This window comes from Acanthisitta chloris, unplaced genomic scaffold (assembly GCF_000695815.1).
Source record: "Acanthisitta chloris isolate BGI_N310 unplaced genomic scaffold, ASM69581v1 scaffold1934, whole genome shotgun sequence".
Classification (NCBI taxonomy): domain Eukaryota; kingdom Metazoa; phylum Chordata; class Aves; order Passeriformes; family Acanthisittidae; genus Acanthisitta; species Acanthisitta chloris.
The window spans coordinates 16,052-28,900 of record NW_008669668.1 but is presented as its reverse complement, the minus strand read 5'-3'; the positions used below and the strand labels follow the sequence as shown (position 1 = coordinate 28,900).

At 38.4% G+C, this 12,849-nt stretch overlaps 1 protein-coding gene across 1 annotated transcript in view; it reads right to left on the bottom strand.

Annotated features, from left to right (window-relative positions):
* The window catches only part of LRRK2 (leucine-rich repeat kinase 2), a gene marked incomplete at its 5' end in the record, with an annotated part of 58,056 nt that overhangs the window by 33,846 nt on the left and 11,361 nt on the right, over positions 1–12,849 (bottom strand). The window contains 13 exons of the mRNA XM_009073389.1: positions 342–530; positions 754–1,009; positions 1,581–1,751; positions 1,845–1,973; positions 3,139–3,278; positions 3,571–3,715; positions 4,243–4,376; positions 5,953–6,077; positions 6,633–6,762; positions 7,156–7,262; positions 7,996–8,075; positions 8,971–9,095; positions 10,479–10,598. Of these exons, the coding sequence (XP_009071637.1) occupies positions 342–530; positions 754–1,009; positions 1,581–1,751; positions 1,845–1,973; positions 3,139–3,278; positions 3,571–3,715; positions 4,243–4,376; positions 5,953–6,077; positions 6,633–6,762; positions 7,156–7,262; positions 7,996–8,075; positions 8,971–9,095; positions 10,479–10,598 (1,851 nt within the window). The remainder of the gene's footprint in view (positions 1–341; positions 531–753; positions 1,010–1,580; positions 1,752–1,844; positions 1,974–3,138; positions 3,279–3,570; positions 3,716–4,242; positions 4,377–5,952; positions 6,078–6,632; positions 6,763–7,155; positions 7,263–7,995; positions 8,076–8,970; positions 9,096–10,478; positions 10,599–12,849) is intronic.

Below are 12,849 nucleotides of genomic sequence, written 5' to 3'. Positions count from 1 at the left end.
CTGAGAAGCAGACAGCAAAGCAGTCAAAATCTAAATTTGTTTGCATGAATCCCACTGTCTCTCTCTCTCCAAAGAACTAAATGCATGGAGAACCTATTATAAATGGATAACAGGATAAAATTCTTTGAGGTCCTAATTTTGTAGCTAAAGCACACACTGACTCACCATAAACTATTTTACAAAGTTATCACAAACAAAATTTTAGTCAAAAGTTGCTTTGTTTTTTTTTTAAATGGGAAGTATATCTCAAATACAAATAAACAACTGGTCTATGGCTATAGCCTAGCCCTGTTATACTAGATTGAGATTATAGTAAGAAAAATTAAAAGAAAAACAATTACCTTCACTATCAATCTCATCGCTCAAAGGAAAAACACTGTCCACTAATGGGTCAGGTAAGAAATTCCAATCACAGTTTTTATCCACTCCATCTTCAGAGAAGTTTGGATCAGAGGAGTCTCTTGCTCTATCCTCTGAAATATTCTTCATCTGGAATTTAAGCACCATTCTTGCCAGTGCAGAACCTGCATCTGTATGTATAAGAAAGGAAAAAGACAGCATATTCTCCAAGAAATCCAAACAGCTTTAAACAAATAATAGAAATAACTTATTTTCAAGTTTTGCCAGAGTTTCTATAACCAGCTGAATGCTGTGAAGAGATCCTGACCTGAGAGTCTTGATCTGAAACACTTTCATAGTACCATCCAGTGATATTGACATATTTTTTATAGCAATTTCCATATATGTACTCACTTTGTTTTCTTATTGGAGTAAGTTTATCAGGGAACAAAGGAATGAGCCAGGAAGGTTCTAGTCTCCCAATACCAAATCCTCCAAGACATATACTGCTGTTGGTGAGATCAAGGCTAAGTTTCTTTAAGAGCAAGCTGATGATTTGGCTATCTCCTTTCTTTATGCTGATGGTTAGAGCACTCCGAACATCCTGCTCTCGAGCACCATTGGCTAACAGCAATTCCACCAGCTTGGGATTATTTCCCTTCTCACAAACCTAATGGAGAGCAATTAAAAAAAAATTATGTGAGGCATTCAAACATTAAGAGGCTTGTCTCAATTCAGATTCACTTTATTTTGAGGACAGTGTTACACAATTAGACAATTCCTTACTCCTCGGAGAGTCCTTGTCTTACTGCCTGTTAAAGACATCTGAGTATCAACTCCCATCTTCCTGAAGTCTTTGCCCAAAACGTATCAAATGCTTGAGTTCTACAGTTGCAATGTATGCCATGAGCACACATAATTTTCAGGGAAAAATGAATGGTAATTTCTCCAGTTTGGTCATTACATGTGGTCTATGGCAATTCCACTTCTTCATCTGTTCAGTGGAAAAAACCCAAAACATTTAAGGGTTATTCTGCCATATCATCTGGATATTCCATGAACAGACAATAAGAGTGAGACTCATCAGGCCTTGCCTAGTGCTAGGGAGCTCAGGTCCACTGGCTTTACCTACCTGAAAGGTAGAAGGTGAAGGTTGGCCTCTTCTCCAAGGCAACTAGCAACAGGACAAGAGAAAATAGCCTCAAGCTGCACCAGGAGACAGACAAAATTCCATGTATTACCTGATAGATCAAAGAGTTTGTCTTTGTCTTCTTATTAATATCAGCTCCCAGCAGAAGTAAACATTCAGCCATTATACTATTGTACTCCAGACAAGCTTTTTCCAGCATCATATTTTTTAGATTATCATTTTCAGCTATTTTAGCAAAACATTTACAACACAGGCTTTGAAACTGAATGGGAAGACAAACAATAGAAGTTAGGACACACACACAAAAAAAGCACCAATATTTTTCAGGTGTGGAGCTGTCAAAGAGAGAAGATACCTGTTGATCTCGCTGGTCAGTGAAACACATAGACATCTGGTAGAAAATGACTGTGTCAAATGATTCATTTACCAGCAGCTTTGCAAAACAAGGTGACAAACCAAGAATTGATAAGATTGCATGAAACCCCTAAGAACACAATAAGAAAATGGAAAGAGGTACAGTGTTAAAAAGTGTCATTTTAAAACAAGTTGTACGACAAAATCAAATTTCAACGAAAAAGTATGTGCTTGAATTTTTTTGTCTCGCCTTCAAACATGCAACAATCAAAGCAGATCAGGAGAGAAGGCAGAAACACCTGTGTCTGTGTTTATATAGGTGTAGTTTCATGCTTGTTTAGCTGATCCACTTAAAGAGATATTAACTGACCCTTTGAAAACCCAAATATGCACCATAATATCTGACAACATCCTGCCTGTCAGTGACAAATGTACTCGTGATTTCCTGAAAAAGGAAGTACAGTTCACCTAGAAGGGTGAACTGGGTAAATTAAGGACTCTTTGTCCAAACCTAATGAAGACTAAATCACTTCAAGTAACTTCCTTATTCCTGCACATTGGTTTGGTTTCTCTCTGCACTGGTTGCTAAACTAAACATGGAAAGGTTGGGGGAAAAACAGCAGTAAAGAGGGGAGCCTGAACTTGTGATATTTTCATCCTGATCTGAAACACAAGTACAGAGACTCTCACAGAAAGCTGATGTCACGGGCAAGCTTCATTTCATGAGAAAAATGAAACTGGCAACAAGCAGGAAAAGCTTCTGCAGCAAACAGAACTTTCACATGAGCAGGACTGAACCTGTGTTTGCAGACAGAATAAGAACTCTCCTTCCACATACAAAATCTGACATGGTATTCCAGTAATATCCTTCTTTAAATACAGTATTCCTACACTAAGCTTATTGCTGGTGACAGGGCTGGGAACTAAGTTCTTCTGTATGACTTCTCAAAGGAGAGAAATCAATACTATAGTGATATATACTATGAAGGTTACTTCATTAAATGGTTAGAGATGGATAGAATGATGGAGCATGACTGAGAAATTTATTCTAGTTTCAGATAAACACCTAAACCTATGCTTGCATATTCTGGATTGAACATGTGCCCCCAAGAAAACCATCTCTAGAGTAAATGTATCAGCTGAATTACAAAGGCTTATACTAATCTAGAAACAGCGATAAAATAAAGATCAAGAAATTAAAAATAAGGAATTATACTTCAAATATGACTATATTAAAATAATTTTCAAAAGTTTAGGCTTTCACCTTCATCTTTGTACACAGAAATAACACATACATGCATCTGGATTTCAGTGACTTCTTTAAATCGTCGCAGAGTGGAAACCAGAACTGCTGACAGGACATGCATAGTTGCAATACACAAACTCTTTCTTGTAATCAAAGAGCGTAGAAGACTCAAACCCAAACACTGTATGTCTAGAAGGAAAACAAATATTAATCAGACACTGATCATCCAGATATTCTGAGCAGAATAAACCCATGATTTAGTAGTCTTTAGTAACATTTCAGAAAGTTATTCACACAAGCTCTTATAGGGCCAGGCACAACTACAACGTGGGTGAACCTTGGGACTGTGCAGCCTTTTCTTGCCATGCAAACCACATCACATTCAGCACTAAAGAGAGCAACAGGTTGATTACAGTCACTCTAGTTAATCAGAGCCTCCTACCATGTCATTCTCATTCTACTGAGCAAATACCTTCCCTACCTTGTTCGTCTGGATACATCTGTAGGGTGTGAAGCACAGTGTCAGTAGCTCCTTGCTGGGTTAAAATTTCTAGTGCACCAGTGCACTCAGCCACAGAAGAAAGTAGTTTTAATCCACACTTCTGAAGGCTAGGATTTCCAATAAACTAATGGAGAAAGGAATGTAAAATCAGGTCAAGTTTGTCCCGACAATAAATAACAATAATCACAATGTCACAACTGTTTCTTTATCAGTTTCAGCTGCTCATAACTTCCCCAGATTTTCACCTTTGATTCTGAAAATATTCCCTAGCTAGTTTTCTGATGAAGAGTGAGAAATTTTTTTTTTCCCCCTCAAATTTTCAGTCCTACTATTGGTTTGGTTAACACCATTTTTCTAGGACAAGGAGAGGGAGAAAATGTACTTCCTCTGTGGTCAAAAAGGAACACATTCTTGTTAAATGAGAACCTAAGTGACAAACATGGTGGCAATTGAAAAAATATGAAAGGAAAAGATAGGAAGCAACATACCTGTGGCCACACCCCATCAAGATTTTTAAATTTTGGGTTTATTTTTACAGCAATTCAACAGGTTATTCGTGATATTTTTTCCCAGAACTGAAACTCAGAAACGATTCACCATTGCAAGTGTAAAATAATGACAAAATCCACTGAAAGAAAGTTTTAACTATACCCTGTTCAAAGCATTAAGCACCAATGAGTGAGTTCCCTCCAACAGACATTGGCTTTTAATGACTTTTACTGTAAGTGCAAAAGCAGCATCTCCCACATCTCTGGAAGAACCATTTTGGTGTTCACTCTTTGTATCTGCAACAACAGAAAACAGAACAACAGATTTCATATTCTCCCAAGCATTAATCCAACAGAACAATCCAGCTGAACACACAGGTGACTCAGAGGGCATATTTCAGATTTTACAGCATTTCCAGAACTCTGCATGACAGAGACTGGAGTCTCTCCAGATTTGCATCGTAATGTCAGCACATTGAGTTTGAAATGATGATTTCACCACATGTTTGCTCACTGCTTACTGTGAAAATCATGCCAAAGAATTTTGCCTAAGGTGCATTGCAATATGTTAGTTTTTTGAGCAATGGAGTTTCTTGGTGTTCCTGGTACCTCCTTCAGAATGTCTCTTCCTTCTGGAAAGGAGACACTATAGAGAAGCTATGAACTATTTGTCCTTGCTCACTTGGCAGCACATCATGAGACAAATTTTACACACAGATGACATGAAGTGGAATGTGAGCACATACAAAAGAACAAAGAAAGGGCTTTCAGATTTACCCTTCTTGTAGCTTTTGGCACTTGCAGTCAAGTGACACTACACAAAGTACCCAGAAATCCTTTAAAAGTCATTTCAGCAATCATATTTGTTCTGATTACTGATATTTCCTATGAATTACGTTTATATTCGCTAATTAACAAGCAATGTACAACATCCAGTTGGCACTTTCTAGAAAGGCTTCACTTCCAAGCTACTGGCAAACAAAGCACCTTGCCTAATGTTAGATTACATATATCAAGCCTTAATCCTGCTGTTTATCACAAAAAGAAGAAGAAAGTATTAGGTTTATAACTCAAATAAAAGAAGGAAACAGAAATCCTGCAATCAGCCTGCATATTAGCCATGTTACTATTATCAGAGTTACTGGTTTTGTAAATGTTCAACTAAAACTGCTGAGAGATACTTGCAAAAAGTTGTTCCAAAAAAAAAATAAATCAGTATCTCACGTCTGTACTCTCACACTTAATATCAGAGGAAAAAAACAGGATACACAGCAGTACCCTGGTAACAGTTAAAACCTTCCCCAAATTCTGTTAAAGGCAAAGAACTAACAAAGATAATTTTTTTTCTCCCTGTGGATTGCCTTTAAGGAGTGGGTTTCTTAGAATGGAATTTCTAAGCTAGTCACTTTGGTTTCTTTTTGGCAGAAAAGAGTATATAATTGTATCTTTTCTATCTTTAAATCACTGTCCAATTTTTGTGTTCCATCCAAGAGATACCATCAAAACAATTGCATTTTGTGGCACAACAATTCATATCATTATCATGGTTTGCTCTCACTTAAAGGGTATCAATGATGAAAATACACAATCACAGTGATAGCTCCACACTAATTCCCTGAACTCCTTAGAAGTAATGGAGCTAACTTCACTGATGAAATCAAGAGGAAACCAGCAGTGATCATTTACATCTGTTACGCTCAATACTTCAGAAATTTTCCATCTTGTGTGTTCTAAAGGCACAGCTGTTCCCTGCTATGCACAGAACTGCAGAAACCTTCTGAATTGCCATTAAAGGCTTTCTTATGAGATAAGGCAGACCAAAACCAGCTATCTGACTATTCTCTGACTTGGTGTGGGACTCTGGATGACTTACCAGGCACCATAAAGTGTAAAAGGACTCGAAGTGCTTCCACTTGTACAGAGAGTGATTTTTCGTGTTTCCTCATGGCTTTTACAACTTCTGATACAGCTACTGTCATTATATCCAGGTGAGGGAAACTGAAAATATTGTTTATAACATTAAAAAAAAGCATTTCTAAATTGTACATGTATTTGCTTCCTTAACTAGCACTGTGTGATAACCCTTCAGAACACTGTAAATCTGATTTGAGCCATGAAATATAAACTAAACTATGGTATTTTTCTTCATCATAGCAAATTATTTTCCACCCATTCCATTAATTCAATCTATGTAAATAATTCCACCCTAGCCAACACTAAAGTAATGTTCACACAATGCTGTTTTAATCATCAGAGTTAACATTGCAAGAAATTTCTTAACTCTCAATGGAATTCAGTTTGGCTAACAGCAGGGAAAACCACCCAGTGAGAGTCTATTCAACTCTCACTGCTCAAGAACCACGAAGGGAAGAACATGCAGCTCCCTACAGATATCCACCTGGGCATCCAAAATTCCATGTTTTGTACAGGGCTGTCAGCCTGTGGTCAACTTTAATACCAATGGAAGAGTCAAGAATGTGAATAAATTGCTTACAGCACTGAACTTCTCAACCCTTCCCTTTGGAAGAAGACATGCATTGCTAATGATATTACCTTCCTTCAAAGACATGATTCAGAATCCTGCAGGCACTTTCAACCACTTCAGGAGAATATGGATGTTTCCTCATTATATCCAGAACATTCATATGTATGCCTTTTGCCAGAAGTGTCTTCCTAATGTTTACTACAACACAAAATAGAAAGAATCCTATGAGGAAATCTTTCTTTCATTACATACAGTTCTCAAAAAGAACAGAACTGCTTTTGCCCCTCCTTTTGATGAAATTCAAACGTGATAAGTATTTAAACAAGCATACAAAGAGAACACACTCTTTTCATGTTTCCTGCTCCAGAAAGTAGAAGTTGCAACACAAATTGGCAAAGAGCTTTTTAATTCCACGTACTCCTTTTGGTATTAGTGAAGAATATCTTTTTCAAAGCAAGGAATAAACACAACAGCATAATATTCTGATCACAGAGAACACTGTATTAATCTAACAGCACACTAAATACTCTTCAATATTTATGCAATAACTTTCTGCTGAATTAGAAAGTAAAGATAATTAAGGTCCCTTACCATTTTGTTGTGACAAAATTGCCAAGGCACTAGCAGCTGCCTGAAACACTTCTTTGGAAGAGGAGTGCATCAGCATGGAGAGCATCACTGCTCTGTCTACTGGGAACCTTTCACAGAGAGAAACAAATCACTGCACGTCGACTATATTACAGCAGTTACTTCTTAATTACAGTTCAGTTTCCTAAGAAGGCATTAAGTGACATAGTGAAATTTTCAGATGATTGTACTCAGCTTCCAATATGTTTCCAGAGCAACAGCTGACAGAAAGCCCTTTGTAATCTATGCATATTAGTCTAGTCTGAACTTCACTGAATTCATGTTTCCAAGTCACATGAGGTACAGAAAGGGGTACAAACAGGCTTACTAAAAACTGAGAAATAGTTGAAGTAAAATGGAAAGCTGAGTCTTATCCATGCCTAGATTCTCCCTGATGAGGCAGCATCCCCCCTACAATGCCCTTTCATCTGATTTGGGGGAAGATAAGCACTGATTTTCCAAACTCCTTACACACTAGATATCTTAATCTTGTCTGTTTTCCCAATTCTTACACTCTTTATCCTTGTTCCAGCTGAAGATAAAATTCCTTGCAAACTGTAAAACTTAGCTCTAATAGACTCTGTTCTGACCCTCTATTAAAACACTATCCCTTTAGCCTGAGGTTAGCACACTTTTGATGAAAGAAGCTTTCCCAAGTGTGGTTAATCATCATGCATTTCATCACATATTAGGAAACAGGGATGAAAAATAAAAATAACTGAAACGTAAAACCCCAAATGGCCTAATGATAGGCATTCATTTTTTTCATTTCCAAAAATAAAAGCTCAAGATATGAACACTGACTGATTATCTCCATCTCCAATCTTCTCATGAAGGGTGCGTTGATACAGAAACAGATTTTTCAAAGCCCAGCATGCAGCCTCCTAAACACAAACCAAGACAAAAATATGAAGAAAATATACCTTTAGAAGATTAAAAAGATATACAAAAAATCTAAATAGTTTGAGTGTTTTTCAGGCCAGGACAGAGGTACAAGGTGCTTTACAGAATCATAGAATCATTTAAGGTTGGAGGAAACATCTAAGATCATCGAGTCAACCACTAACCTGCCACTCTGCTTAGAACTCCTAAATCCTAAACTCTACTCTCCAGTGTCAGATCCAGATGCCTCTTAAACACTTCCAGGGATGGTGACTCCTCCATCTCCCTGGACAACCTATTCCAGTGTATGAACATCCTAACAGGGAAAACCTTTTCCTAACATCTAATCTGACTCTCCCATCTCAGCTTATGGCCATTCCCTCTACTCCTCTCCCTGCAGCCATGGCAGGACAGACATCCCCCACCTCTCTCCAACCCCTGTCAGGGAGTTGTAGAGAGCCATGAGGTCACCCCTGAGCCTCTTCTCCAGGCTAAAGAACTATGTTGAAATACAACAAGATGTGCACTCTCACATACTTTATAGCTGGGATAGGCCTGAGTTACAATCATGTGCCACATTCTCATCATTTAATTTACATTTGGATACCTATTTTAGGCCAAGACTAATTCTCCTGTTGTTGGGGGCCTGTGTTTGGCTGCTGGATACAGAGGAGTTATGGAAACAGCAATCTCTGAATGGCCAAAGTTTCAAGTAATTTAACTACCTGCATTTGTTCCAAAGGAGTAACTGAAAACTCTCGAGATGAACAAATGTAAGACTTACTCTAAATCTAATCCAGTCCTTAAGGCCTTGTTTGCCTGAGCGTATATGGGAGAAAATGATGTTGCCAAACATTTTATTTAATTTCCATTCACCCATCACCCAGAAATTCTCACCAGCACATCTGTGTTTTTTCGGTGCAGTTCTAATGCTCTGTAACATGCTTCCAACCAGCACAATTTTTCTTCTTCCTCCTCTTCTTTTCTCTCCTCTAAGTCCCGGTTTAAGAATATTGTTTCAGCTTGAAATGTAAAATATTTACAATAAATTCTTACTGTGAAAACAAAACACCTTCCTGTAGTCATAGAGGTGCTCTCACTGCCTATGTGAGAAAATCAGTGGGAGGAGAAGTATTGTGACAAACTCCATGACAGATTTGAAAAACGTCTTTAAGGTTATAAAGGGAGCGAAAAACTTAACTGCAGTGTAGTAAACTAATCACATAGTTACAGATCAGTCAAGGCTCTGAAAAGACCTGCACATACTTTTGTGTTGTGTATTTACATACAGAAACCACAGACATAAAAATCTAACTGTGAATCATTTGCATGTAACCACTTATTAGAGCCATCTGCACTCGGAATCAAAGCCATTAGAAAACAAATTGCAAACTGCAGAGAGAAATATCTGGTCCCAGAAAGTGCAGCAGAATTTTAAACTATATCATTTTACACCTGTGATTTTTCAGCATTTATGGGGAAATAAAAGATACCAACACCGACCATAATATCTGAGGCATAATGGAGTATGTACTGGTTTTTAATCTTTGCTATTTTGGGTCTCTTAAACAGAATTTCTACTGACTTTTATGGAACAATGACTCAAAGACATAGAAGATCAGAGTCTTAGCTTTTTGCCACTAGCAAACTAACTCGTCTCAAAGTAACAGCTGAAGTGTAGTCAAGGAAAAGTTTAAATCTTTTGGTTGATTTCAGAACTCAAGCTCAAGCATTAATTTCATGTTGCTAACAAACTGCCACAGTATGAGTACTGTCATACCTGGCAACACAGCATCAGATCAGTGTTGTTATCACTAGAGATTTTACGTTGAGCAGGAATTGTTCAGTATGAGCCTATGAAGAAATAGTTTGCTTTGTTCAGATCTGTCAAGGTAACTTAGCAGCTCTGAACACTGTGAAGGTGTTGGGCATATGATCACAGAATCACAGAATCAACCAGGTTGGAAGAGACCTCAAAGATCATCGAGTCCAACCCTACCGTGGTCACTAGCCCATGGCACTAAGTGCCACATCCAGTCTCAGCTTGAAAACCTCCAGGGATGGTGAATCCACCACCTCCCTGGGCAGCACATTCCAATGGCTGATCACTCTCCCTGGAAAAAATCTCTTCCCAATATCCAACCTAACCCTCCCCTGGCAGAGCTTGAGTCTGTGCCCTCTTGTGCTGCTGCTGGTTGCCTGGGAGAAGAGACCAACCCCCACCTGACTCCAACAGGACAGGATCCATTCAGGATTGTCATAATAAAACTACAAACTGCAAGCACATGTAGGAAATGTAGCTCTGTGACAGCTATCCTGCCTTTGTGTGAAAGAAACAGAGTTTGAAATGACTACAGGAAATCACCAGTATGAAACAATTAATAAGGAGACAGAGATTTACTCACTTAGAAGAGCTAAACAACTGAGAGCTGCAGCTTGCAACTTTGCATTTTCAGGATATGTTGTAACAGCCTTCACAATGACTTCTGGAACCTTATGTAATACCAGGATATTGAAAAAATTGCCTAAAAATACATAAGATATTAAATGAATATAAACACATATCCAGAGGTTTACATGTGTTTAACATAGACATCTCAGCACACAATGCACAAACTTTTTTAGCAAATGTTGGGTTTCCTGTTACAGGGCTTGACACAATGACATTTTATTTGTGGAAAGAAGAGGATAAAAACCAGTTGGGATCTAGGCTCTTTGTGGGTTTTTTGTTCTTTTGGTTTTGTTTGGTTTTTTAACAAAAGACAGAGGTTTAACGCAAAATGAAGTCCACATTGTCATCAAAATAGGAAAAATTCAGCCAGTGTATCACTTGCAGATTTCCTGCCAGGAAGCAAATGCAGTCCTAACCCTGAATTCCTGCAATGATTTGATTTATCCTACGAAACAAGTCATTCAACCCTGGTTTACTCTCTGGTCTTGCTCTCCTCATTAAATAGATGATGGTCAGTGTTATAAATATAGAATACAGACATTCTAGAATAGCAGAAATAACTACCTTTTGATGATAAATATATTTAAACCATAACTGTTATTATAGGCTGGACAGTATTTTATGTTCTAGATCTAATATAAGGAAATCTCCAAAAAGCAAGCAAATTAAAATAACTTCCCTGCTTGAAAAAACATGTATCATGCATAAAATAATAGAGTAACACTCACTTTGTAAAATATAGTTTGATAGTTACGGTTTCCATTTTGATATTCAATTTTGTTTCATTCTTCATAGAATTAGATTTAGGGGTTGGAATGGACCTTACAGATCACCCAGTCCCAACCTCCCCCTGCCCTGGGCAGGGACACCTCCTCACTAGATCAGGCTGCTCAAGGCTTCATCCAGCCTGGATTGAACACCACCAGGGCTGGGGCAGCCACAGCCTCCCTGGGCAACCTGTTCTTGGTTAGTAAAAATGAGAATCACACCAGCGATGTAGAAGATCGGATGAAAATCTGTATCGATGTCTCTCAAATCCATCAGATGAGGTACAAAACTAAGAAGTCTCACATCTTTGAGCACCAAAAATGAAATTATATACAAAAGAAAAGTTCTAATCCCGAGTCCTATACATGTTGACCAGTTTCAATGTCTAAATTTTTCACCAAAAGATAAGTATCTCTTCCAATGTTTTATGATTCAATTCAAATAGACCAAGGTAACAGAATGCTTAAGTACAGACTTTAAGGCAAGCTCTTTCCAGAGTCATCATTCTAAAACCGTGGCCTTAACACCTATTACAAGTGAAACTTGAAATAGCATTTTTCTCCTTATACTGTAGCAGAGTGGTCATGTTATATCAGCACTGCTGTTCCCCGACATATTTCACTAGAAATGGTGTGTTCCTGTAAATGCACTACTTACCTCCAGAAATTAATAATCTCTGGCTATGGAATGAGTCATTCTCTGGGACCTGTGGCTGGCCAAACAGGTATCGGCCAGTTAAAATTCCAGACAGTTAAATCTGGGATAGTCATTAGGAAGAATGCATGATGGTGATTTTGGAAGCCAGTAGATGATGACTTCGCCATTCCACTGCCAGTTAACATGGGTTTTATTAAGACTGTCCCCATCAGAATACTTGGTGAAGCCATTCTGGCTATATGGAAACCTTCCAGAGTATTTTCAGGAGCACCTAGGAATTTCACATCTGTTTCCCTAACTGCATGGTGCTGTGAACACCTCTTCCATTCCTCTCCTAAAATTTCCCTTTATTAAGGTGAGGGGCATCTGTTACACCAAAAGAAGAAACGGATCTCGTGGCTGCTTTTCTGCCACTCTTACTTGTTGATCAGCACAAACACACAACAAGTGTGGAATTCAAACCAGGCTGGTTGCACTAAGGGAAAGATCATCAAGGCATGTCAACCAAGGTGCTTTGCCTCCACAAGTGCTTGGTTTCCCAGCCTATCTTCAGTTAGCCTTGCACTGCAAACCAATCCTGGGTAGCATCACTTCTTGCCAAAAACACCTGCAAATACCACCTCAGTGCCTACCATATTTTCTTCAACGTTGTATTTGGCTTTCTGAAGGGGAACTGGAAGTTGCTCTGGGTTGCAATCAAGACTGATCTGTATTTTCTACACTATCTGCACCAAGAAGAGAAAACAGATGGCGAAAGGATGGGACTTGATTAAGGGGAGTCATGCCCTGGTACCAGCAGCTGCAGTAGCTTCAGGCCACCACCTGCAAGAATCTGGAAGTCTAACTCATGAGAAAGACTTTGTCAGAGTCCTTGAAGAAGAAGAACCTGCAATGGAATG